Below are 26,693 nucleotides of genomic sequence, written 5' to 3'. Positions count from 1 at the left end.
CTTCTTGTGATATCATGTTCACAAGAATGCAATGGACAGGTCTGTTGGCTGTTGCTGGTGCAGAGGCGTAACACTCTGGGGAAAACCCTGCACACAAGGGTTAATCTGTAATGATGAAGTTATGTGCAAAAAATGTTATGCAAACTCTGAATACCAACAACCCCGTCAGCATAAAAGAGCATCTTATTGGTGTATAAATTGTTCCTTATCATTTCCAAATGAAGCTCTGACCACAGCCTCAACACCACAGATATTAAAGTTCACACAGAGTTCAAGCTGTTCGAAGACCGGCCTCCTACTTTCAAGAAAGAGAGCCAAAACATGTTTTTGTCTTACATAACTGCATGCCTGAAGAGAGTGGCTCCCAACCTTTTTACTTCAGGTCCTCCCTAACTCTCCATTAATAGCATGCAACTCATTTTGTCTGTGAGGTAACTGTGCGCCTATTAGGTACATCATTTGGTTGCCAATTAAAGTCAGTGAGTTCAAGAAGTAATTTGATTTGCTTTAGTTGCTCTTGAAAAATTGGGGGAAAAAAGCACTTATACAACCAATTAGACTGCTTACCTTGAAGCCAATCTTGAGGTCATCGCAGAGCTGCGAGCAGCCACTCAGCTTACTGTTAAGACACTCATTGATGAAGCAGTTGAGTTCATCGGAGCCGTCACCACAGTCATCGTTGCGGTCACACAGCAGAGTCTCATTCAAACACGTCCCATTACGGCACATGAAGGCCGACTCATTACACGTCCTCTCTGAAATCAGTTACAAACACCATGTTACATTAGTGTCACCCTGAAACAGGACATGATCTGTCTGAACAAGAAGTTTCTTTATATGATTCATATTTTATAATGTTGGTAGAGAAGTAAAAGGTAAAAGGTGATTTTAAAAAACTGATTTTTATTCTGACCTGAGTCAGTGCAGCGAGGGTTCTTGGGAGCTTCATCGGAGCCGTCCTGACAGTCAAACTCTCCGTCACACTCCCATTTCTTCTGGTTAAGGCAGCGGCCGTTTGCACAGCGGAACTCATCTGGACCACATGTTGGGTACTCTATACCAGAACAAGAGTATGTTTCTCATTAACTTTAACCCCAGTTGTTGGTACAAGAAAAATTATCACAAATCACATTCTCTCACAAGCTATTTTGTGGTCAGAATTTTCTAACTTTCCGCTCAGTCTTCCTGCATTTCTCTTCCAGGATCACACTCACCACATTCTGGGGATTCATCCGAGCCATCGGAGCAGTCGATGTCATGATCGCACACAAAGTGTTTGGGGATACACTGTCTGTTCTGGCACATGAACTCATTCTCATCACAAGTGTTGTTGGTGTACACTGGAAGTAAAAAAGTACAAATTCTGGTTAATGGAGATGGAGCTGTGTTGGAAGGAGAGTTTTTCTCTTCACTCACAACATAGAGAGGACAGATTTTTCCACAGGGTTATTAACTGTCCCACTCACTGCAGCCAGCCTTGACACTCTCATCAGCTCCATCAGGACAGTCTTTGTCTCCATCACACTTCCAGCGTTGAGGCACGCACATGTGGGAGCCGGGACACTGGAAAGCCTCAGGGCTGCAGGTCTTGGATTCTGTGATGTAATTATGGGTAAGTTACATCACAATATAATGTCAGGAAATCTTACGCATACAGTCAAATGCCTCCCCCGGGCGTGGGAGAAAGTGATTTTACATTGGTGCATGTAAGTTATATGTCACTTACTGCACTTCTGGTCCTCATCAGAGCCATCGCCACAGTCGTCAGAGCCGTCACACACCCAGTGGCTGGAAATGCAGCGGTGGTTCCCACATTCAAACTGGGTGGATGTACAAAATTTGTCTGCAAAGGAGGGAAAACAAGCTCAGTATTTTGAGGAAATTATTTAATTTGCCCTAGCCACAAGTTTTTTCCATGTGTAGTGGGAAGCCTAAAGAAAAAAAAAAGGGTACTAGAGGACTACTTGGTACACTGACCACAGTGTGTCTCATCAGCTCCGTTCTCACAGTCGTTCTCCTTATCACAGGTCCAGCTCATGGGAATGCAGCGACCACTGGGACAAGCAAAGAAGTTGACTGGACATTTAAGCTTCCTTTTATCTGAAAAACGAGAGAGAAATGAAATGTAGAATCTCTGACAATTTAATTAAAGCTGAAAGCATTTTAGAGAGGAAACAAAGTGCCCAACCTGGGCAGTTTCTCTCATCAGAAAAGTCTCCACAGTCGTTGTTGCCGTCACACACCCATGAGGGCAGATAACACAAAGTAGTTTTCTCACAGCTCTGGAAGGACACTCCTTTCACTCCCAGGCGGAAGAAACGGGAGCAGTCAGTGGGCTCTGAGAATAATGGAAAAAGCTTTTAATAACTAACTTCAAAGAAATTCACTGAAGTAATACTTCACCCTCAAAACGACCAGTTCTTTATTAGTAACTCACCCTGTGTTACCTTAAATTAGTGAAGAAAATTAGTAAATAAATCTTCACTGTTTTTCTTGTCTACCTCGGGTGAACAAAGAATCCAAAATCTGAAAAAATTCTTGATGAAATGATGTCATATGGGTCTGTGTTTAACAATGGAAAAACTACATTAAAACATCTGTGTACAAACACTCACAGCTTGTGCAGTATAATCCAAATCTCATTTATCAAGTCATGTGCTCGGAACTAAAATACATCAGTTTTTGCTAAAACCTTACTATTTTAATTTAATTTGATTTATTTAACTCCACTGACAAAAAAGTGTTATTTTCAGCACAAAGTGCATGTGTTTGGGAGGTACTGGAAAAAATGACAGAAAAAATGAGACCTGGATTATGATGCTTGTAAATGTGAGTTTGTAAATGTGTGTTTTGATATAGTTTTGCTGTTGTTAACTGCAGTTTACCAGAGGCATGTGAGAAAGACAGTTTTCCTTACAAATTCAGTGTAACACAGGGTGAGTAACTGATGTACAAATGGTCATTCTGGGGGTGAAGTATTTCTTCAAGTCAGTTTCCACCATGTGACTTTTCTCTTGTTAAAGATTTTCTCTCATTTAATTTTATTAAACATCACTGAGGTAAATTACTTACGGCAGTTCATTTCATCACTAGCATCCTCACAGTTGACCACCTGGTCACAGCGACTGAAGTTAGAGATACAGCTTCCATCTTTGCACTGGAACTCTCCCACTTTGCACAGAGTCACTGCAGGATGCACATAAAGTTTCACAAATCAGGAATAACAGGCAGCTTGATCAAGTAAGCAAAAACAACATTCAGTAATGTGTAGACATAACAGTACAAACGGTGACAAAATCACATTCAAGGTGAACACAGTTTCTCTTTGTGCATCTATCAAAAGCTTGAAGCTTAAAGCTTTTTTTTTTTAATCAATTGCTGCTATAAAATGGACATTAATTGCTTACTGTTGCAGGGCAGTTCATCTGAGTGGTCACCACAGTCATCTGTACCATCACACCAGAACTGGTGGCCGATACAGCGGCCATTCATGCAGCGCCTGTAACCCTTCTTACAAATTCGATTGGCTGAGAAGGAACAGCAGTTGGTTAGCAGTTGGCTGAAGTGCAAAGTCATTTTTTTGCATATTTTCCAGTCAAAGCAAACAAATCACTATTTCATAAATGAAACTGATAAGCTGTGTTACAAATCTGTATCAAACATACTTAATTTCCCTTAACACCCCCCAAGCTTAGCTCAAAATTTACATTTCTTTCCCTGGTCTTAATTTTATCCTTGGATATTCTACAGTAACAAATTAGCCCTCACACTTAATGATCTAATAATAATTTATTGTATTTTTGTACTAATTCTAAACTGCTTTAACCATTAGCTAAGTATCTGAAGATGATGAAACAAAATGATGACCTTTGATAGGTCATTGTTCACGAACTAACGGGCCCATGAAGAACTCACCACAATAGGACTGCTTCTCATCAGACTTGTCCTTGCAGTGGGCCATGCCATCACAGGTCAGGCTGTAGTTGATACAGTCGCCGTTTCCACACTCAAAGTCGTCCACACTTCCACATGACACATTAAGTGCTGGAGAGGTAAAAACATTTGATTTCAGCAACATTTAACCTTTTAATTGAGAAGACGCTTTGTAAAAACATTATCTAAAAATGTTTGAAGACTTTCTCTTACAAGAGCATGTGTTGTCTTCCAGGAGTTGTCTGTCTCCACGGCAACTGCAGTTGACCCGTCCATCGGATGTAGGCAGACACAGGTCTTGGCAACCTCCATTATTTGTTCGGCAAGGAGAAAACTCACCTGAGCAAAGTATAATACAGGAGGGTTAGTAATATTAAATACTTTTTTTACACTGCGTAGAAGCCATATTGCCATGTTCACTATCTTAGTGTGGCTAATTAGCATGCTAATATTTGCTAGGTGTGACACCCTGAAGATGGCGCAAGCCAATACTGGTTGGTATTTTTATTTTTTAATGTTTCTAACCCTATGAATCAAAGACCTTCAATGCTTTTCAAACCATCTTGAGTGCCTGGACCTGGGTCTTTTATACCACTGTTTTGGTTATAAGTCCTTTCTGTTTTTAAAGACAATGAACAGCTGAGGCTGATGAGAATGTCATTTGTTTTGGAGGTATTTTATTATAAACAAAGGTATTGGACAAATTAAAGTTTACCTGAAGAAAAATTAGGAGATCACCAAAGTGATAACAGTTCATCCTGAAAGTTTGACCGATATCTGTGCAAAATTAGCGGCAGTCTATCCAGTACTTGATTAGGTATTTTAGTCTGAAGTGGTGGCTGACTGACAAACTGATGAGGAAAACAGAACAAACAACCCTTTTCAACCATGGCAAAACAAGAGTTTATATTGCCAGTGACAAAGAGCAGCAACCTACACGAACTTTACAGTGACTTCAGTGAACAATACTTACAGCTGTTGGTGTCATTTGCCACAGCAATGATGCCCATTGGCTGCTGAGGGATGTCAGCACGGAGTACTTTCATGTCTCCTCCTGTGTATTTGTCAGCTCTAAGAACGGCCCTCCTCACCCAGTCGGTCCAGAAGATGTAGTCTCCATACACAGCCAGGCCGAACGGATGAACAGGCTCGTTCTTCAACAAGACCTGAAGCACAAAAATTTGGGCATCATTTCACAGAACACTGAAGTGGAAGTCAATGCCTCGGTGAAGCCAGAGGAAGAATTAAAGGGCTGTCTTACGTAACGGCTGCTTCCATCATATTCGCAGCGCTCAATCTTGTCCAGTGTGGCATCAGAGAAGTAGAGTTTCTCAGCCCGGTGATCTATGGCCAAGCCGTTTGGTGTTTTAATGTCAGTGCCGATGATCACAAGCACATTGGCTCCATTCAGAGAGGCCCTCATGATGCTTGGAGACTGCTCATTCCAGTTGGTCCAAAACATCAAACTGTAGTGGAGGCAAACACGGAATAAACACAATGATGTGCAGCGGGAGCTCCCAAAATGTCTTGGTATAAACGTTATGGTTAACCCAACTAAAATAAATCTACTGTTCAAAAGACATAAAAGAAAAACAGTATTGGAACTGGGCCCTGATACAGTGCAGAACACCATGTTTCATTATTAATGACTCACTCCTGACACTCGTCCAACACAAAGGCTCTGGGGTGGTCTTCTCCAGACATCGTGACCACAGTGTTGCGGTTATAGGCCACAGAGCGGCTCTGGTCCACAGTGTGGCGAGTGATGGTAGAGGTTGTGTAACTGGTCCAGTAGAGCGTATCCCAACCACGGTGATATGCCAGGCCCTCAACTGACCCTACATCTGTGGAGCACAGGAAGAAGAAGTCAGCCCTCTGTGAATATTTTGGACCCATCACTTTTTCAGGCAATAGCTCTTCTGTTGTTGTCCAGCCAAAGATGTAAAAAGCAAAAAAAGCTTGAGAACTCTTTTGATTTCACTTTAAAAAAACATCACCTCTCAAGGGTGTTAGAGAGAGCTTTAATGAGGATCATCAGCGAGAATTCAACAAATCATTAATCACTGGTATAGTTTCACAAGTTGCCCCAACTCTGTTGAGGCTTTATTAAAGAGGCAGCTATAAATGTTTTAAGGTTATCCCCAATTTCCCACATCACTTCATGAATGGTGAAACACTGTGAGGAAGAAAGACAAGGTTAAAAAAGAAAAGTGAAAGAGAAAGAGAGAAATGGGAAATGGTACAACACAGAGCTGAGTATGAGCCACGCCTGCTGTTCCTGGAGAGAGTTTAAAGAGTCTGTATCATCTCATGGCCGGCTGCCTGCACATACAAATACAGCTCCCTGTGGATACTTTCATTCATGATGACTTCTTGTTCTGGAAAGAAAACTGCCACTGGAACAGCTTAAGGCACTTTAGGGACATAGGCCAGGGTGAAGAAGTCAGCCATGCACGGCAAAGATAGTACAGCTGCTCTCGATAGCCATCAACCTTTTGTCCTGTGACCTCCCACTTATAATACATACAGCAGTAGCAGGCTGGGGCAGTATATATATATTTCATACCTTCATACTCTCCTGACATTTCACTGGGCTATACGTTATATAGCCGTATTTCAATCATTTTCTATAACTGCTTATTGCCTTCACGGTCTCAGGTGAGGCGAGGTATACTCTGGATTATTGCAGGACCAAAACAAAGAGAGACAACCATTTACACTCACATTCACACCTACGGGCATTTTAGAGTCACCATTTAAACCAACCTGCATGTTCTTGGACTGTGGGAGGAAGCTGGAGAATAAAAAAATAGGGGTTGGAAATCATCAGAGGCCCCATGATATGATATTATCACGATACTTAAGCCAGAATACAATATTATTGTCATTTTAAATGTTTTGCAATATACCGAGTATTTTGATAACATATATTGGGATCTAATGCAATGTATGACCTTTTTTCAACTGCGAATTAAGGAAAGACATTGTCAACATCTGTTTTTATCCAATAAGATAAAGTTTTCATCTAACTTCAGTCATTTTTATTGCAGCAATATGTATCTAGTGAACTGAAGAAGCAATTGATTTTGTTATTCTGGTAGGCAACAAAAAGTTAAATTTGTATTTGCAATATTAATCATTTATGTAATTGTAAATTATACTTGCCTCTGTGTATTGATACAATACTGCTGTGCAAAATATTACAATACCATGCTGTATTGATTTTTTTCACCCCATCTTGAGAAAACCCACACTGACACAGGGAACTCAACTGCTGTGAGGCGAAACTGCACCTCTGTGATTCCCCATGACATGTCTTTTTGCTGTATTTGGGGGGTTTTGTTATCTTTGTCATTTTTACATCATGGAAGTTGTGTAAAAAGAAAATTCTCAGCTTCTGAATGTATGACACTGTCTAGGGTTGTGTGATATGTTAAGATTTTCCAACCAGCTAACCTCAGCCAAACAACTGCTTTCACTTAACAAAGACCAGCTTAATTGCCTTTCTAATTTGACGCAAAAGACACATTTTTAAAATTCAACAGAAACGAAAAACTCACCAAAGCCATCTTAGCTCATGATAACACTCTTCCTAAAACCAACAGCTCTGGTTTGGTCGAAATAAACCTTAAATTCATCAAGTTAGATTTGAACATATGCTGGCTCCACCACTGTTTTCCCTGCCTTCTCTCTCTGCAGTTGCTGGACAGCATTTTTCTAGTCCTGTAACGTTATCCCCACCACTCACAGTCGCCATCTTTATCAGCTCAGCTGCCTTGTTACACCATTTAAGTTTGACCTCTGGTGGCACGTGCTGTGCACCACAATACATCGCCTTAATACAGCTTCTCCATATCACTTCAATAGAAACAGGAATGTCAGTATTTTTGACAGTACTGAAAATCATACCCTTGAGATTTCTAAATAACCTGGTATACTATAATGCGGTCATATCTCCCAAGCCTAAGTAGCAGTAATATTTTTAACTTTGGAGCCTACATGACTCACACCATCATGGAAAAGGACACTGTACTGCAGCTTACGGGCTCCAATGTGTGCATCCATCTGTTCTTGGTCACACTAGCAACCACATTTATGACCACTTACAGACAACAATAAAAACCTGAACACTCCACACAACTGTTTGCTCCCGGCTGAAAATCAATAATCGCCCTTTAATAGATGTTTCAAATGAATGACGGCGTACCATAATCAAACTTAATGCAGGACAATGTTAAGGCTGAATACCTTGTTAACCAAACTAAATGCAACTAAAAGGCCACTCACAAAGTCTTTTCCATACTAAATGATCAGGCTATACAAAACAGAAATGACAAAAAGGTGTACTTGGGTAATTAACTGCTTGAGTTAAGGGGAGACCGCACACTAATCAGGGAGAAATAGCGTAGTTTCAAGCAAGTATTATGTAATAAGTAACAGCACAGTCCCCCCTCCCCTTGCCTAGATCAGCTCAGCCCCTGCTTACTGTGCAAACAGTGGTGCAAATCTGTTGGGAAGACAATTGCCACTTAGAGCAGCGTCTCTCTGACATTGCCAGGAGTAGTATAGTGCACCAAGTGATACCTCAGAATTACTTATATTTTGTAACTGTTCAATTTAAGATAATTTATTACATATTTTCAATTTCAGTGATCAAAGGTCATGTGAATAGTACAGTTACTCTTCTGCTGGTGATGTCTACAAGTCTCTCGGGAGATTCCAAATGGACAAGATGCCTCCTGCCGCGGTGACCACTTAGCATCAAGTAGCATCGACTGCTGTTAAAGTGGAATGCCTGTTAGCAACCACTGGGATGAATTTGTCCACTGTTGCCTGGCTTCAAGAAATCAATACAGCAATAGGGTAACTGCTGCAGTAACATCTCTCTGTTTTTTCTTTTCCTTCTTTCTTGGATTATTGAGGACATGCTGATGCAGCCAAGGAAAAGCTAGTGTGCAAGGACTGCTTTTTAAGGTCATTTTCTTTTTTTTTCTGAGCCTGACTGGATAACATCACAACACAGCACTTTTTTTCAGGCTATCTCTTTATTTTATTTTTTTTACTCAAGGAGAGTGCCATATTCAGTCATCTTCAAGTAGTTGTAATCGCTGTTAAAAACATCAGGAGAGACACTGTTTTAGAGGGATTCAATCAGGCACAGAGCAGGAGGAGCATGCCTGGCTAGGTGGCGGACTCCACCAATTGACTTTTTCTAGGTACTTGAAAATGAATTCCTACTGCATAATAATGGACTGTGAATTTTTGCATGTCACACTCACAGCTCTACATCCAAACTAGAAACAAACTGGAATATACTTTTTCTGTTTTCTTTTCCCGTGACTGCACAGATTATAAATGTCAGCTGTTTTTTGAACTGCTTAGCTAATTGCTATCATTATGAGAGCACAAGCTCTCTTAATGGAGTGTGCTCTTACCTGTGATTAATACAATTTCACACATGAACTGGAGAAAACAGATGCATCACTAAGACACTGCTTGAACATGCTGCTCTGATGCTTAACACTAACATGCAATTGGATTAATTACTCATTAGACTTTTATTGTGAATGCATGGAGACTTTGGGGCTGCAAGTAAACAGCAGCGGCCGAGTGCACAGGGCAGATGAGGCTCTGATTAAGGTTTTGGTGCCCATTATGGATGGGCTAATTCTAGTGACTGGCCTGGTGGGTCAAATCCTGGTCATCACCATTCTTAATGGCAGGAGGAAGAAAGAAAGTCAACCCCCACATGGTACAGACACCCTGCTACTGGCTCTGAGTGCCGCTGACCTGCTGCTGCTGCTCTGCCTGCCTTTCCACACCTCGGCCATCACCCTGGGCTTCTGGCCTTTTGGCAGCTTCCTCTGCAAAGCTATCAGCTTCCTTGGCGTGGCCTGCTCAGCTGCTTCAGTCTTCACTCTGGCAGCTTTGGCTGTGACACGTTACCTCACAGTGGTACACCCCACCTGGGCATACCGGTCAAGAATGCACCGACGCATAAAGCTAACAGTAGCTCTGCTCTGGGTCCCTGCCTCGGCCTTGGCAGCGCCGCAGTTTGCCTTCCGTACAGTTACTGCCTCAAGCGCCGTGTACTGCTTCGCTTTCCTGTCTGAATTCAGCCAGCTCGTCTACAGCATCGCCCTCTTCATGTTTGGCTTCGCTCTACCACTGGGCATCATTGTACTGATGTATGCAAAGATCTACTGTTTTCTTCGACATGCACGGCTGCTGGGGAATGCTCCCCAGCTGGAGCGCTACCAGAGCCAGGTCACTCACACTTCAGCTCTCCTGGTCCTGGTCTTCACTCTCCTCTGGCTGCCCTCTTATGCTCTCATGTTCTCCTACATTGGAGGAACCATTATAAGCTACCCTGGCTACAATACCATTGCCATCCTGGCCAGACTGTTGGCATCCTCAGCAGCAGTGGTAAACCCGGTACTGTATGGGTTCATGTCTCAGAAGTTTAGACGAGAATTACTAGAGCTGGGGAGAGAACGCTGGGCATGGTGCAAAGGCTGTCTGACAGGTTGCCCTGATGTAATGGGCAGGGACATGGTGCAGCCCTTTGAGCTGGACACAACCTCAGAAAGAGGCCAAAACTGACTCTTTAGCTGGAGAAAAAACACTGCTACCTCGTTACTCACTTAATGCTTCACCTTAACTCTATATATTTATAAATCACTATATGGAAAGGTATGCAAGATTATATAAACACTACTCTAAGTAAAAGTCATATACTCATAAACTCATAAAAGTTTATATATGTTAATATTGATTGATTGTTGGCCAAGTCTTATTTGGATCTAATACAACACTCTAACCTCAGCTATAAAATTCTCCTTCAACTGCAATAAACTTAGATGAAAAACTTTTATGGAAAAAAACAGCCATCATGTTGACAATCTGTTCAAAACAACATCAATAAACATGCTAACCACATGCATTCAACTTGCTTTCCTGTATTTCCTATAAAATAATTGATGTTTTGAATGTTGCTTGTTAAGAACAGCTTTGGGTCCAGGGCTTTTAAATGTGATGCTTTTCTGGATGGAGTTCAGCAACCTTCTCTTGAATCATTTAAAGGGACTGGGATTTAAAAGACACTTCAGTGTTGAAACAAGGAAAAAGCACAGTTTTCAGTGTGTGTGTGTGTGTGTGCGTGTGTGCGTGCGCGCATGCCCGTGTGTGTGTGTGTGTGTGTGTGCAAGTGTGTCTTCTTCAAGTGGCGGCCCTAAGTGATGTCAGTCTCCTCTAGTTGAGAAGCTGCAGCTGTGTGTACATACAGTGGATCCTCCTGGGTGCTTGTGTTGTCAAAATGCGTGATGATGGCTGTTTACAGTGTCGAGCAGATGAGGGACAACACTCAATTATTAATAGAAAGGATAAAAGAAATGGTACCACAAGGCAACACAGTTGAAGAATATGTAGACAGACAGAGGAGGGAAAGCTTTGGGTGAAGTGATGCAGACTTTTGTGGGTTATCTGAAGTGTTGAAAAGAATGACGTGTTACTGATGACTCCATACTTACTGTCCACTACAATCTTGCGGTCCGTTCCATCATCGTTAATCTGCTGGATATTGCCAAAGTGGATGTCGCTGAAGAAGATGCGGTTTGCTCCCTTCCCTCCACCGCCATGATAGTCAAAGCTGAGGGCGATGACATTCTTCATGTGGTCAGGATCCTCAAACGGCTTTATCGGCGCATTGAGGTTTGTCTCATCAGACAGGTGAATGCTCTTCAGAATGGTACGCTCCGAGTACAGTAGGTATCCGTCATAGTCGCGGCAACCACGGTTGTCCTCTGCCAGCATGCCATGAGCACAGGCACAGGTGCGCTGCCCGTTGCCACGGAAAAGACACAGCTGTTCACAGCCGCCGTTGTTGTCTTTGCAGATGTTGGTGCCTGGGGAGAGTGTGACACATTTATGAGGGGTGTTGTTTAAACAAATAATAAGCCTTGTTAAACACAATTTCAATTTCATCGATTGCTGGCGGGTGTGGATTATGTAGGGTGGTAAAGGTTTTTATCATTGTGTGTGTATGGGCTGGTTTTCTGTGTACATGTGAGGACCAACTCAAGGCGGTCCAATGTTCTTGTGGGGACATTTTTGCTCGACTTAATAGCAAAAAAAGCTAATTTTTAAGGTTTTTGGTTCATTTTAAGAGTGTATGTGTTTTCTGTGTGTTCCTACCTTGCTGCCGGGCCCTGTTGAAAACCTTGATATCTTTCAGCTGTACTCCAATGCCAGTCCGGAGCTGCACAGCATCTGTAGCATTGTCTTTGCTGCCTCTCTTAATGGAGCCATTGGCATGAGTCCTAAACAACAGACAGCAAAACTGTGAGTCAATTAACCGCACAATAAAATACAAAATCTTCCACATGACTCAAAAGCTGTCATGCATTAACAAGTATGGCTAGATAATAATAGAGCAATGGAAAAAAGATGGTTCAATATTGGGTTCAAGGAATGAATTAAGCTCCGAACTGACCTGTCACTCCAATAGATGAATTCCTCAAAAACAGACACTGCAAACATGTCCATATTGTTGTTGGCCAGCACCAGCTCCCTGTTTTCTCCAGTCTCCAGGTTGATTCGCTCAATCTTGTCTGTCCTGGCATCACACCAATAGAGCATACCTCCCTGCAGAGATGAAGCAGAGTTCATTTTAAGTGACCATAATTGGCAAAAATAAGAACTGGCAGCTCTAAAACTCAAAGATCAGTACCTTAAAATATTATTCAGCTACATATATATGGCAAATGTAGTTATACGAGGGACTGGTAGAAATGACCCAGAATAAACAAAATATTTTGAACTATAATTGTGGCTACAACATGCTTAGAGTTTATTACCTATTATACATACTACAAATAAATTGATAAAAATCACAGGGCATTTACTAAACCACTACTATAATTTAATAAGTAAAAAATATAGATAATTCTCATTGCATGAAAGAAAAGCTGACCAATGGTCAAGTCTTTGGAAAAAAAGCCACTGTGATTTGTTCAAACTAGAGACTAGAAAACACACTTATTTATGATGAAAAATGGGTTTGGAAAGATCTTAAGTGCTGTGATGTTAGCTGTGGTCCACACCTCGTAGTCGATGGATATTCCATTGGGCCAACTGATGCTCACATTGACCAGGACCAACCTCTGGGAGCCATCCAAGCGGGAGCGTTCAATACGAGGGTACTGACCCCACTCAGTCCAGAACAGATACCTACACACAGAGAGACAAACAAGATGAGTTAAAAGTACTTTTTAGAGGGAGTTTAGAATTAGAGTAGCACTGCTAGGTCGACGTTGAAAGCACCTAAAGACAGCAGTATTACAAAAGGCAGAATTTAACTATTGCCAGCGAGACTTACCCTTTAACTGGGTGGACAGTGATGGCTCTGGGCTTGTCCAGGCCCTGGGAAATGACTACATAGCGGAAGGAGCCATTCAGCCTGGCTACCTCAATCACATCAAAGCCCTGGTCAGTCCAGTAAATATTTCCTAGAAACAAAAAGAGATGCAAATTAGCACTGTGGTCCTTTCTGTAATATGGACAAGCGAATTACAGTAGGATTCCAAATCTGTTATGGCTATACCTGCTATCCAATCGACAGTGATGCCCTCCACTCTGCCAATGCCATTGGTGACCACATCTTCTCTCCATGTCTGATCTCTCTTAGCCCTGCTGATGGTGCTCAGGCCCATGTCCACCCAGTAGATAGTGTCATTCTCTGAAAATAAGGAAGTCTTTTGTGTCATCCTACAAATACTCACTTATCAGATAATGACAGCTCTAAAATGTCACTCAAGCAAAGCCATCTAGTTACCGATGTGCTTCAGTGTCACTCACCAGCGTGGAAGTCAATGCCGACAGCCAGAGAGGTGCCAGACACTGGCACCAAGGCGTCAGATTTGTCTGCCGGGTCAAGTGGAATTCCTCTGATTCCCTCATGAACAGAGTAGAGCAGAAAAGAGCCCATACCTGCTCAGAGACAGGACAAGACGTTTTTGTTTTTTGGGACACATTGCATTCCTACTGTATGTGTGACTGTAGCTGTGACGCAGTGTCTTACCTTCGCAGGACTGCTTGCCTGTCTTGAGGCTGTACCCAGCAGTGCACATGCAGGCCCTGGTTGATGGTGAGGTGGGCAGACAGAGTTGGGAGCAGTCTCCATTGTTGTTACTACACAGGTTTATTCCCGCTGAAGGAAAAGGAAAGGGTCAGTGAGGCCCAAAAAGAAAGAAAAATATTTTTCTTTTCTAGTTTTACGCTGAATCGACCATCAATTTGCTGAATTTTGCATCCGCTTCAAAACATGAGGCTCACGTGAATTTAATCTAAGTTGGCTTTCTAACTCTTCCAAATTGTGTGGGTTTACTTACAAGCAGCAATGTTTTTCTTCAAGTGATATTTCTTACCTTTCTGCACATCCTCATCATAGATCCTCATGTGCATCATAGGGGAGGTGTTGTTTCGCAAAACCTTCCAGTTTCCTCCGTCCTTCTTGTCACAGGTTCCTATCTGGTCAGTTCCCTGATCTGCCCACCACAGCTTGTCTCCTACAATAACAGAAATTTATAAATTTGTATGCTATCCCTTTAACATTGACCAGTGACTTTGAGATATTGATCTCCTTAGAATATAAGCGGTGTAATTGCTTTAATATAACTATTGACATTCAGATCACAACATTTTGAAAACAAAGAGGACACATTTGAAGTATCATCTTACCCATAATAGCCAGCGCAGTAGCTTTGGTTAGTTTGCCTTTAACACCTTCCAGGATCTCCAGTTTAGTTCCGTCCAGCTGACAGCGGCTAATGGTGCTGTTTCCTGAGCTGATCCAGTACAGCTGCTCTTTCTCATAGTCAATCGAGAGGCCTGAGTGGAAAGAATATATAAATATATATATTTCATTTATTTTTCTTTTACCCCATTGAGTTTAATAGAGATCCAGTAATATTATGCAGACAAGTATTTCTAGCAGTAAATTGTACATCTGCTCACCTACTGGTCCTTTTTGATCAGTGAAAAGTGTAGTGCTGTTGCTACCATCCATGTTAGCCATGCTTATGTTGTCACCATCAGTCCAGTACAGCTTCCTGAGGAGAGATATGAATGTTAGGGGCTGAAATTACTTTTCTAGAGAAGACCACTGCTCTACCAAAGAAGCATTACGGTAGGAGACTTGACAGGAGCTTCAGGAAAACTAGTAGGCCAAGGAAACAGAAGCCAGTGAACAACAGCTGCACCTAAAAACCTTCAATGTATTGTTTTAACCATGTAGCAAAAACTCTAGAATTTATTGATGTTCTCCTCCAAACACATTAAAAGTTTTGTTTTTCCCTCATGAAAGGTTTTTTTAAAAATGTAAAGCGCGTCTGGAGGCAGATCTACTCATTCTCCCTCATTCTGGATCTTGCTTCTGCTTTCAACTTTCTCCAACACTGGCACAACATTACTGGCACTATGCTGACTGGTGAAAGAGCGCTGTGCGCCAAGACGGTTAGTGTTAGCATTAGAGGAAACATCGAAAAGATTCAGCCATACATGTTTGAGCCCCAGCCAGACCCAGATACAGATTAGGAGTCAGTTGTGCAATACAATCAGTGACTTGCAGACATATTCTCTAACTGGCGGTGGCTAGTAGTTGTCAAGATATACAATTCTATCTACCACAATGTTACAATGTGTTCACAGTGGTGCGGTTTACATCCAAAAACTACACACTCTACCATGTTTACTGTCAAAACTTTCACTATGCTAATGCATACTCGCTCTCCTTTCTGACAAGTTCGCTCTGTGCTGGAGGTTTTAGATTTCTCTGCCAGTGTTGTGTTGAACTCTGTAACCCAATCGTTTTGTGTTTCCCATATCCGACAGCAATTGCTTTTGAATTTGTGCTGACCTAACCTATCTTGCCCAGAATAAGTTTACATCTCAGCTTTTAGGGAAGTGTACAGACATTGCCTCTGTCAGCAGAGGAATGTGAAAACACTCTTAACTTTGCACAGATACAAGTCAGTACAGTCAAGGTCAGACATTTTAGGGGATGTAAAAAAAACACATTTTTTAAGTGGAGTGGAGGGAATCTTAAGTGAAATGGAAAACAGAAAAAGAGCATCAAATAGAGAATTCACATCTCTAACTGTACTAACTGGAGAAAACACTCACCCCAGTAGAGGGTGCACCACCAGACAGTGGGGCTTGTCTAAGCCCTGGATGACAGCATTCTTAAAAGATCCATCCAGTCTGGCCACATTGATCTGCTTCTTATTGGCATCATAGCTGGTCCAGAAGAGGTTTCTGGACACCCAGTCTACTGCCAGCCCATGAGCGTTAGGAAGGTCTGGTAAATGTGAGAGCCACAGTAGAAAAGGTTAAGAACATTTTATCTGTAAACTGGTATACAAACAAAGCATTATAAAACCTGAATGACAGATATTCCTGTAATCATTCTCACCAGCAGACACTACAGTCTCCACCCCCGTGCCGTTAATGAAAGCTCTCTTGATTGTTTGCGTTCGGACATCTGACCAGTAGATGCGATGCTCCACGGCGTCATAGTCCACCACTGTCACATTGTCTATGTCAGGCACGGTGAAGGAGATGATGTAATTGTAGTAGGGGTTGTCAATGTCTACACCACGGATCTCGATCTGACGGGCATATAGGAGGAACTTGCGGGACTCTGAGGGGATAAAAACAGGATTTTAATGATTTCTTTTCCATTTTTATAAATAATTTCTATGTTATCTACAAATGATGGGAGGAGGGAAGGAAAGAAGAAATGTATATCGAATAAGTTAGAGATCTCTGGACAGTTTTTACTCTATAACAATGTTTAAGACTTCTCTGTAAAGGAAACACCTGTTCTCATGCTCGAATTTTCCCAACAACATTATTATATGTACACTGTGATGAACGTTTAGCTTCTTTTCAGTGTACGAGCCGCTCAACTGAAGTGTGGAACCAGCTAGATCCCAGGAGACAGGAGCTCAAGAGGGGCAAATTGACCAGTCAGTAACATGTTGCTCGGCTTGTTGAGGCTTGATTACCTCCTGAGAGATGGGAGGAGGAGATAACAAATGGCTCCCTCTCAGTCAAGAATCCATGCAGCTTTAACTCAGTGGTGAATGTGTCCGAATTTAAAGAAAATTCTGGTGGTGATGGGGAATGCATCAGACGTCCTCTAATCCAATTATCCTTAAATCTAAACTGCTGAGATGGGGATTGTTCTGTAGAGTGTTTAAAATGCACACAGATGCAGATGCACACAGATTCCCCACAGCTACCCCTCAAAACCATCATGAAACCCACTTATGAAATCACATCGCAATAAATGTAGACCTGAGCCACATCACTTGTCAAAGTCTTTTATATGAAATTAAATGAAAATGGGAGTGAAGAAGGTCGTGTGGCACAAATAGAGGAGACGTAATTAGATCTTCTGTCATAACAGATGACGGCTAATGGCGTTGATTTCACGTTTGGGACCTGAGCACACCGTAGCGGTCATGACAGTCATGAGAAAAGATTCCTGCAAACAATGAGCCTGTTTCTTGCTCTTTGATTACATGGAATATATATGACAGTGTTGCATGCACACATTTGGTGTGAGTGTTTATTTCATTCAAGGTAAGAGTAAAAGTCTGTAGGTGTTTGAAACAATATGCTGCCTTACCTTTGCAGGTGCGTTTGTCAGGCTGCAGCTTCATGAGGTGAGGGCAGGCGCAGGAGAAGGTCTGGTTGAAGTTGATAAGACAGAGGTGGGAGCAGGGGCCTTTACCATCACTGGTGGCACACGGGTTAGGAGCTAAAAGAAAAATCAGAGGAAATGTGGTGAAAGAGAGAAAGACAGACAAGAAGACGGTGGAGATGTATTTCCTTTAAAAGGACAGTTCACCCCAAAATCAAAAATGCATATTTTTCCTCTTACCTATTGCACTATCAAACTAGAATGTTTTGGTGTGAGTTGCAGAGTGTTGGAGATGTTGGCTGTAGAGATGTCTGCCGTTCTCAAATATAATGGAACTAAATGGCACTTGGCTTTTGGGTGCTTAAAACGCCCAAAAGCACCTTTGAAGAACTAAACAGCAATGTCTCCTTTCAGAAATAATGACCTGGTTACTTGTTTTGAGCAGTTTGATGTAGGAACTATTTTTCTTTCTTTCGAAATACACCCATCAACCATATATGTAGAAGAAAGCATGCACCTGCTGCTCACTCACATAGCACCACTATGGTAGTTCAGCTGAGGAGGACACCATTAATATTTATATCTCATGCTGTCACAAGATCAAGCCTCTTGTCAATGAGTAGATGACACTTCTTATGCGCAGTGATACAGCAAGTGTTGAGGTAAGGTATAAAATAGTTCCACATGGCAACTCACACCAAAACAATTGATAAATAGCACTGCAGATAAGAGGATAAAATACAGATTTTTTATTTTGGCATGAACTGTCCTTTAAAGGTTCACACTGTCTTATGCAGATTGTGGTGCACATATTTTCTAAAAGCATCTCCACAAAACCATAAAAGAAGCCTTTACACTCTCGCAGAGCCAATAGTTTAATGTGAGAAGCTATTTCCAGAGTCAAAAGTGTAATGGACCTCTCCATCAACTGACCCTCAAGGAAAGTGAGAGTGCAGAAAAAGACTTTGTCTGCCAGTCCTGTCAACTCAGCTTGTTGCCTTATCACTGTCATGGGCATTGGTTGCAGCTGTCAATCAACGATTCTGTGAGATCTCCCTTTTCCTGCCTCCAATTACAGGTCCCAGTGCCTCTCTGCTGCTCACAAACCCATGGGATCTCATGGCCATTGGCTACAAAACACCAAGGTGACAGTTCAATGTGACAGAATACTGCAAATCTTTTTGTCATCTTGTCAATCATGTGCGCCTGTGAGATCAACACATGACATTTAAGTCGCAGGAGGAGGGTTTTATTTCCTATGCAGCCGATGGGAAATGCCAAACAGTGAGGTGACTTTTTGATCAACGAGGCAGCAGGAGGTGTCCAAATTGCTGCCGGTGTATGGAGACAACACGTCTTGCAGCTCTGAAAGGTCAGCTGTCTTTGGAGAATAGGAGTCGTGAATCAACGCAGTCAGCAATGAACTGTGAGCTCGCCACAATTCTCCTTTGAGTTAAAGCCCAAATCAGTCAGCCACACTGACAGGCAGGGGTGAATCTGAGATACTGAGGCTCCCTCTCTGTCTGTGAGTGTGTGTTTCTCTTTATTTATGCACAACTTACCCTGCGGTTGTCTGGACGGGTGATAGACCTGTAGGTCAAAGGGCTGTGTGTTGGTGCGCTGGACGACGGTGACATTGTGTCCTGTCCATTTGTTGGCTTTGGCCAGAGTGTTAGTCCTCCAGTCAGTCCAGTAGACCTCGCCTCCATACATTGTGACAGCAAAGGGGTGGGACAAATACTCATGACCCCGCAACACCTCAATCAGCCCAGAACCGTCATACATAGCGGAGTAGATTGCATCTGACCTGGAGAGGGATTAAGGCAGAGATATGTATATTTTACATAACGTGCATAAGCTTAATGAATGAATTTTGATCATGTTAATAGACAAGCCTGTAATTTGTTATTTTACATAAGCAAAGCACATCTGCATGTTTATTTAAAAAGTAATAATGGTGCGCAAAAGAAAAAAAGAAAAGAATGAGCGAGTCAGTGATGTAATGAGTGAGTGGGTGGATGCAGTACAATGAGAGCACTCTGTATATTCTAGTGGTAAATGCTACCTGGCATCAATCCAGACAATGCGTCTTTCCATGTAGTCCACAGTGAGTCCGTTGGGCCAGCCACCACTGCCTGTTTCCCTGTGAATAGTGCGTCTGCCTTCACCACTCATAGATGCAGCCTCAATCCTGGGCAGACTTGCATCCCAGTCAGTCCAAAAAAGAATTCTGCCAATAGAAAATAAATCGATGTGAGGAGGGATTTTTACAGATTTATTACATAAGAACATGTCAGTTTAATAGAAAACACAGTAAGTAGAATTTATCCTGAGCTAAAAGGTATTCAGTTTCTTCAGGGGTAATTACCAGGGCCACAAATAAAGATTATTTTCATTGTTGATTAATCTGTTTCTAATCTGTCTATAAAATTGTGAAAATTGTCAATCATGTTTTCTGAAAGCTCAAGATGGCAACCTCAAACATCTTGTTTTGTCCACAACCCAAATATATTCAGTTTACTGTCATAGAGGAGTACAGAAACCAGAATAAATTAGGCTGGAATCAGAGAATTTTGACTTTCTTTCCCCTTAAATAGGTACTTAAACCGATTCACTGATTATCAGATTAGTTGGCAATTAATTTAATAGTTGACAACTAATTGATTAAGTGTTGCAGCTCATCATTACAGGCCCAAAATCCTGACATCTTTGCTTCCTACCCATCACGAGGGTCTAGGGCGATGGCCCTGGGGTGTTCCACCTCCCCAGCCAGCAGGGTGGTTCGCATGGTCCCATCCAGTTTGGCCACCTCTATCTGGTCCAGATTACTCTCCACCCAGTAGATGTTTCCTGCAATCCAGTCCACAGCCAGACCCTCGGGAGTAGCAAGTCCATACTGGATCACCACCTCAAAACTGGTCAGGGCTGAATGGGATACAGAGAAAGAGGGACTTCAGACCTGGATGGTGTTTGGCTCTTTAACTTTGAAACCTGTGTTCTCTTGAAAAAGAGATTCTGATTTCAGTAAGACTACCTGTTTAAATAAAGGATTAAATAAATGTATTATGTATTTGACATCTGAACAGCAAACTGGGAAAGGCAACCTTTTGTGGCATTTCATAACATTTATATAATAGTGGTGATTTTAAGTAGAAAAAATACAGTTGTAATAGCTTGGCTCATGTCAGTTTAAATGAGGACAGCAAATCTCCAGCCAGCACATATGGCTCACTGCAAAAAACCCTGGCAAACAGTGAATTGTTTGAAATTCTTTACTCTTATGGAATCTGTCAGTGAATGGCACTGCTGCTGTGTCTGCCAGTGTGGCTCCGACCAGCACTATCTTCCCAGCCCCACTGCCCCACCTTTAAAAAAAACAAACATCCAACACCTGATCTCCCACTCTTTTATTATTTCCCAGAATCGACAGGCTCTCATGCTGACAAAGTTCAAACCAAAATGTGCGATCATCTCTGGAGGGTGATCAGACAAGTTCTTCACAAGGCTTTCCAGTAGTAATTAGAGGGAGAGGGATATGCCGTCTTCACAGTTTGCTTAAAGGAATGCTGGAGTTATGGCTGCCTTTTTATGTGGATGTGAGGGTAGGGGTGTCTGTTAAGCTGTTGATACTACACAGTGTATGCCAGCAACTTTAGAGATTCTGAAATGGCTTCAAGAATAAGCAGCAGGAGCTGATCTATGAGCTGGTCACAATGTCTCTGCTCAGGAGTCCTGTTTTAATGGTGAAGTTGGAGGGCTGGGAACTGGAACTGCAGTGTGTTGTGCCTCCTACACTGCATCAGAGTTCTGGCTGCAGTCACGCACATGGAGTACTGAGACAAATGGGAAGAGACAAAGCCTTCCGTGTGCCCCCTAAGTGCTGCGCTGGGAACACAACCTTGATTGGCAAGAAGACCTGGGGTTTTGGAGCAGGAAAGGCCGACCGTGACCTGGCCATTTATTCAGGGTCACAGACCGCCGCTGCTGACCACAGACTCTTTTAAAAAACATTTGGCTCTGAGAAATTACAGAGTGCTCAGCGGAAGTTAATTTTGGACAAATGCTCAGTCAAAAGCACAAATCGAATTTGCTATCTCAGAAGGGGCAGTCCACTTTACTATTTTTATTTTACTGACAAAAAGATGACACTGAAAAATGAACCTCTTACTATGTAAATTAGACCGCCCTAAGTGGCTATTCATTCCCACCCCATCTATCTTTCTGCTTTAACTAAAACTAGCTTAAGCTGTACTTAACTGGCTGCCTCACCTCCATTATCAGACAGTTTCCCGCGGTAGATCTTGTCCTCTACGACATCAGTCCAGTACAGGGTGCTCTGGTTGAGGTGAAAGTCCAAGGCGATGGTGTTTCTCAGGCCTGGAACCAGCACACTGAACTCCCCCTTGTGAAGCTCAATCCTTCTGATCTCGTGGCGGTTGGAGAAGATGATGAAAGGCTTGAAGGGATCTGAAGGCAAACAAGTTGTAACCGCATAACTGTTAGTGTCTCAACACAGTAAATCTTGTCTCAAAGTCCAGATTCGCAAAACTCCATGTTGGTCTTGGATCAAATCCTACCACAGTGATCTCTGGAAGTCTCCCCCTCCATCTGTCCCTTTCAAATAAAAAAACTGAATAACTGAAGTACGGTATGCTGCTCACTTTCTGAAACCAGCAGTCATCCAGGATACCAAAAAAAAAAGCAAATACAGAGAGGCAAAATGCAGAACAAGAGTGAATCTGGGGTTAGCCTTTACTTTCATTTTCGGTAAGCGTGTTTACAAACAGTAACCAACAATCATGCTAAAAAAATTGTATATAAATACAGCAGAAGCAGAATTGTAGAGACTCTTCAGTACACTCAATGTGAAGCCAAAAAGAAACTCTTCACTTTGTAGGAGAAAATAAACTCTTAATGCCAAAAAGGCCCTGTTTGTCCTTACCGGTGCTTTTGCAGCTCTCCATGTCAGACTCCAGCTCCCAGCCCTCGTAGCAGGAGCACTTGACGCTGGATTTCTCCTGCTCACACTTCTGGCTACACTTGAGGTGTTTGGCGCAAAAGCTTTGGATCTGGCAAGTCTTGTTGTCAGCTCCCAGCTCCATGCCCAGGGGACATGAACACATGAAGCCCTCCCCAGGTATGATGCTGCAGTTGTGGCTGCAGCCACCGTTGTCCAATGAGCACAAGTCTGCAGGCAAGAAACAGATGAAAGAGTTGGAATACATCTGAGACAGGAGAACTCCGTTTGTTGTTTTTAGCATCAGTGTGGAAGGTACAGAGCAAAAGAATCCAGTACATAAAAATACAAAAGAATCCTGTTTATGTAAAAAGGTTTTTGCGTGTAAAGAATGTTTTACCACAGAGTTTCTCATCAGAGCCATCAGGACAATCGTCAGTGCCATCACACAGCTTCTCAGCAGGCAGGCAGATGGAGTCATTGGTTGCACACATGTGGTGAGACAACTTGCACACCAACGCTTCACAGTTGTCCTCATCTGAGTTGTCCTCACAGTCACTGTCACCATCACACACCCAAGCTTTGCTGATGCAACGAGCTGTCAGAATCACAAAATATAAATTTTAAACTTTGTGTTGTTTTAAAACTTTTATCTTAACATATTCATAGAGATAAGTTTTAAACTCATTTTAAAGCATAGTCACACCAGGTATTATACCAGAAAAAAATCAATTAATTCCAAAGAAACCAATGCAATCAGTGGATTTACTCAACAACTTTGGGTGATCTGGCATGCAAATTCAAGTCCTTGACCAGTTGTAAATCATCTTGATAGTGCTGACATTTAAGGGAATGGAGAGCACTGAACACTCCAAAATGGTGGAAGTTTGCACCATCTAATTTAATGTAATCCTGCTCATCAAATGAGAATCTACAATCATAGCTTTCCTCTCTGTACTTAAGACATTTGAAAGCATCCTCACCAGAGTCCCTGCAGCTAAACTTGACTGCTGGGTCACACATGTGGGTCACACCCTCACAGTTGTTCTCATCACTCAGGTCCATGCAGTCTGTGTCCCCATCACAGCGCCAGCGCATGGGAATGCAGAGGCCGTCCATCCGACACTGAAACTCGTCTACATGGCAGCCACCTGGAGGACGTGTAGCTGGAGAGAAAACAACAAGACAAAGTATGATAGTCAGCCAACAAAAAAGACGGAGCGTGTTGCTTAGCAAATGTCAAAGAAGTGATAAAACATCGGTAGAAGTCTGCAACTGAAAAATAACTTGACTGGAATCACAAGTAGCAAACAGCACTTGCACAGACCACACACACACCACACTCGGCCAAAAACTGAGAGAACAAAGAATAGGCCATTCTAGTCATTAATTAATGCGTAGGTATGCTGGGACACTGGGTTAACAACCTGAGACTGAGCCAAGTCAAACAACAATGACACACACAGCTAACTGACTGATGTCAGAGGCAGATTAAAGGCACCAGTGGGGAGGTGGCACAATGACATCCTCTCACGGCAAAGGTCAGCTCTTGGCACGGCTAACGCAGGAAATGGGGCCGGGGACCTTTCAGCACAGGACTACAATATACAGGAGGGAAAGGTGATAGTATTGCTTTTTTATTTCAGCTAATGACTTCCAGACGGCAAGCCAAGAAAGCCCACAAACACACACACAGCCACACACACACACACACACAAACAGCACAGATTGCTCATTAGACCAACAGGTCACGCTGGGCCCCGTTTTTGCATGCTGGGACTTGACAGCAGTCGGCTGTGTTTCTGCATGGATCAAACAGTACATACATCAGAACACACACAGTGTACAGGAGTGTATGTTTCTAGGCAGGCTCAAGAAAGAGAGCGACACTTGTGCTGTGATGCTGCCTCAGTGGTTGTTACAAAGAGTGGTTAAACAGCAAACCCAAATGTTCCAAATCAGCTGAGCGCAGCCACCAGCTATTTTCAGCTCTGAACATGTAAGTCCATATCACGACTGAAGAGTCAAAACATCTGCGCCATTTGCACAAGACCATGAAAGAGTTTAATTGTTATCTAACCACAAAACATAATCACATCCTGAACAGAGCAACAGAGAGGATTTGCTGTAAATGATAAGTGGAAGCCGGAGGGCAGGCAGGGGCATGCAGAGCAGAGGAAACGCATCGGGGAGGAGGGTGATCCTGTCTTCATTGTGACAACCTCTTTACAACTGCAAATGGCAACATGTGAACACACTGAAATACAATACATGATGTTATTAGACCCAGCAAGTGTACACACAATGCCATGAAATAAACAATTCTTAGGAGCAGAGCTGTTTCAGTTTCACACAGTGTCACCAGGGGTGAAAACTCATCAGCGGTTAAATAGGTGACATAGATGCAAACATCTCAGGGGGTGCAGGAGCATGCTTCCCTGCGTGCAGATTCTTTCTAAAACATTAACTTTAAAATGAGGATTTCAAGTCAATGTAAGCATGAGGATTTAGAGGAAATTCAACCCTAGAATTAATGTAACCTTACTGCTTCAAAATTAATGTAAGGGGAACACAAGTTCAGTGCACTTAAAAAAAACAGTCAAGAGAGTGCAGAGCCAGGTCCAAAATTCAACTAAAGAATATAATGTTACATTGTAGCTAGTAAAAATCAATGTGGCTTTTGCCCTGTACACCTATTGCAACTGCTGTTTGATCAGTTAAAAGACAGGGCTTAAATATTACATTTATAAATTAATTTCATAACAACTACAACTTAAAGAAAAACTGTCAAGGTAATTTCAGTTCATCTTCTGTTGTTTTCAATGAGCTTGGCATTTGCCCTTTTCTAATACAACATAATTAGGCAAAAGTAACAAGCCTTCTGTGTAACTTCATAAGTAATGCATGACCATTTAAACTAACTGTCTACATTTTTCATATATTTTTAAAAGTTTAAACTTTCAACTGTGGCTCATAGTCTTTTTTCTAACTGCAAAGGTTAAGGCACCCAAATACTGGGATATTGTCAAGAAATAACACAAATGCAGCCTAATGTAATAGCTCCATCACAAGACTCTGACCTGTTTCCTCCTGAACTGCAGTTTGTAACCACAGAAGACAGCCGAGTGTGTTGCAGCCTCTACTCACCCTGGTTGGTACAGTTGGCGTGAGTCTCATCACTGTAGTCTCCACAGTCATTATCTCCATCACAGGTCCAGTATTCTGGGATGCAACGGCCGCTGTTGCATTTAAACTGGACACTAGAGCAGGAATGGCTGCAGCCCGCTTCATCGCTGTTATCCCCACAGTCGTTGTCTGTACATGAACACACACCAGATTTCATTTTTAGTTCGTGGATTGGTTTAAAATGTAGCTTGTGTTTTAGTACAAACAACACAAACAATAAGTGACTGAAAAGCTTCAGCCAGAAGCAAAAGCTTATATATGTCTGTCCTACATTCTCATCAGTTCAAACTACCCTTTCAAGAATAAAAAGAAATCATACAAACTTGTAACCATCAAAAATACTGTTGCATACCATTCTTTTCAAAACCAAAAATGAGTCACATATTTTTTAATTTTTAACGGCATTGTTCCATATTCCACATAGGAAGTCTCAAAAGATGATTACCGTTGTCGCAGCGCCAGTTGATGTTGATACAGCGGCCATTGGCGCAGGTGAACTGAGTCAGAGGGAAGCAGGTTGGGTAGGCTGAAGAGGGTTCAACAGAGGACATGTAAAAATCATAATAACATAAAACATACTATAAGAGAATGAGCAACAATAAAAAGAAGCAGTAGAGACTCACCACAGGAGTCTGGTTCATCTGAGCGGTCACCGCAGTCATCATCCAGGTCACATGTCCAAGAGATGGGGATGCAGCGCCCACTGGCACAAGGGTACTGGTTCGGTGGGCATGTGCGAGCTGGCAGGGGAACAAGTGTAAAACAGGTGAGGGCAGTAAAAAGTCCCTCTTGGAATATCCCTTATTAAAGCTTGCAATAACTCATCACCATTAAATAAGACACAACAAGACAACCTACTTTCCCATATTCTATTGCTATAAAAAGTACTTCAAATAGTTGTAAATCCAAAAC

General features: G+C 42.3%; 2 protein-coding genes across 2 annotated transcripts in view; one reads left to right on the top strand and one right to left on the bottom strand.

Moving 5' to 3' along the window:
* The window catches only part of LOC121946721 (low-density lipoprotein receptor-related protein 1), a 108,797-nt gene that overhangs the window by 20,597 nt on the left and 61,507 nt on the right, over positions 1 to 26,693 (bottom strand). The window contains exons 18-55 of the mRNA XM_042491442.2: positions 26,405 to 26,521; positions 26,227 to 26,307; positions 25,743 to 25,910; positions 23,579 to 23,761; positions 22,996 to 23,193; positions 22,581 to 22,826; positions 21,908 to 22,105; positions 20,359 to 20,563; positions 19,704 to 19,868; positions 19,201 to 19,445; positions 17,624 to 17,755; positions 16,403 to 16,630; positions 16,114 to 16,288; positions 14,947 to 15,041; positions 14,671 to 14,820; positions 14,358 to 14,498; positions 14,012 to 14,140; positions 13,789 to 13,920; positions 13,535 to 13,669; positions 13,310 to 13,439; positions 13,035 to 13,161; positions 12,425 to 12,576; positions 12,127 to 12,251; positions 11,463 to 11,837; positions 5,588 to 5,777; positions 5,195 to 5,399; positions 4,907 to 5,099; positions 4,147 to 4,272; positions 3,916 to 4,044; positions 3,408 to 3,527; positions 3,073 to 3,186; positions 2,189 to 2,338; positions 1,978 to 2,100; positions 1,727 to 1,843; positions 1,467 to 1,595; positions 1,215 to 1,340; positions 914 to 1,054; positions 568 to 755 (exon numbers count right to left, since the gene is read on the bottom strand). Of these exons, the coding sequence (XP_042347376.2) occupies positions 568 to 755; positions 914 to 1,054; positions 1,215 to 1,340; positions 1,467 to 1,595; positions 1,727 to 1,843; positions 1,978 to 2,100; positions 2,189 to 2,338; positions 3,073 to 3,186; positions 3,408 to 3,527; positions 3,916 to 4,044; positions 4,147 to 4,272; positions 4,907 to 5,099; positions 5,195 to 5,399; positions 5,588 to 5,777; positions 11,463 to 11,837; positions 12,127 to 12,251; positions 12,425 to 12,576; positions 13,035 to 13,161; positions 13,310 to 13,439; positions 13,535 to 13,669; positions 13,789 to 13,920; positions 14,012 to 14,140; positions 14,358 to 14,498; positions 14,671 to 14,820; positions 14,947 to 15,041; positions 16,114 to 16,288; positions 16,403 to 16,630; positions 17,624 to 17,755; positions 19,201 to 19,445; positions 19,704 to 19,868; positions 20,359 to 20,563; positions 21,908 to 22,105; positions 22,581 to 22,826; positions 22,996 to 23,193; positions 23,579 to 23,761; positions 25,743 to 25,910; positions 26,227 to 26,307; positions 26,405 to 26,521 (6,083 nt within the window). The remainder of the gene's footprint in view (positions 1 to 567; positions 756 to 913; positions 1,055 to 1,214; positions 1,341 to 1,466; positions 1,596 to 1,726; positions 1,844 to 1,977; positions 2,101 to 2,188; positions 2,339 to 3,072; positions 3,187 to 3,407; positions 3,528 to 3,915; positions 4,045 to 4,146; positions 4,273 to 4,906; positions 5,100 to 5,194; positions 5,400 to 5,587; positions 5,778 to 11,462; positions 11,838 to 12,126; positions 12,252 to 12,424; positions 12,577 to 13,034; positions 13,162 to 13,309; positions 13,440 to 13,534; positions 13,670 to 13,788; positions 13,921 to 14,011; positions 14,141 to 14,357; positions 14,499 to 14,670; positions 14,821 to 14,946; positions 15,042 to 16,113; positions 16,289 to 16,402; positions 16,631 to 17,623; positions 17,756 to 19,200; positions 19,446 to 19,703; positions 19,869 to 20,358; positions 20,564 to 21,907; positions 22,106 to 22,580; positions 22,827 to 22,995; positions 23,194 to 23,578; positions 23,762 to 25,742; positions 25,911 to 26,226; positions 26,308 to 26,404; positions 26,522 to 26,693) is intronic.
* Positions 5,816 to 11,451, top strand: LOC121946722 (galanin receptor type 1). Its single transcript, XM_088082161.1, has one exon. The coding sequence runs from the start codon at positions 9,505 to 9,507 to the stop codon at positions 10,534 to 10,536; it is 1,032 nt and encodes a 343-aa protein (XP_087938287.1). The 5' UTR covers positions 5,816 to 9,504; the 3' UTR covers positions 10,537 to 11,451.

The sequence above is a fragment of the Plectropomus leopardus genome, chromosome 9 (assembly GCF_026936395.1).
Source record: "Plectropomus leopardus strain MGB_pleo_1.0 chromosome 9, ASM2693639v1, whole genome shotgun sequence".
Classification (NCBI taxonomy): Eukaryota; Metazoa; Chordata; class Actinopteri; order Perciformes; family Serranidae; genus Plectropomus; species Plectropomus leopardus.
This window is presented reverse-complemented; position numbering and strand designations above follow the sequence as displayed.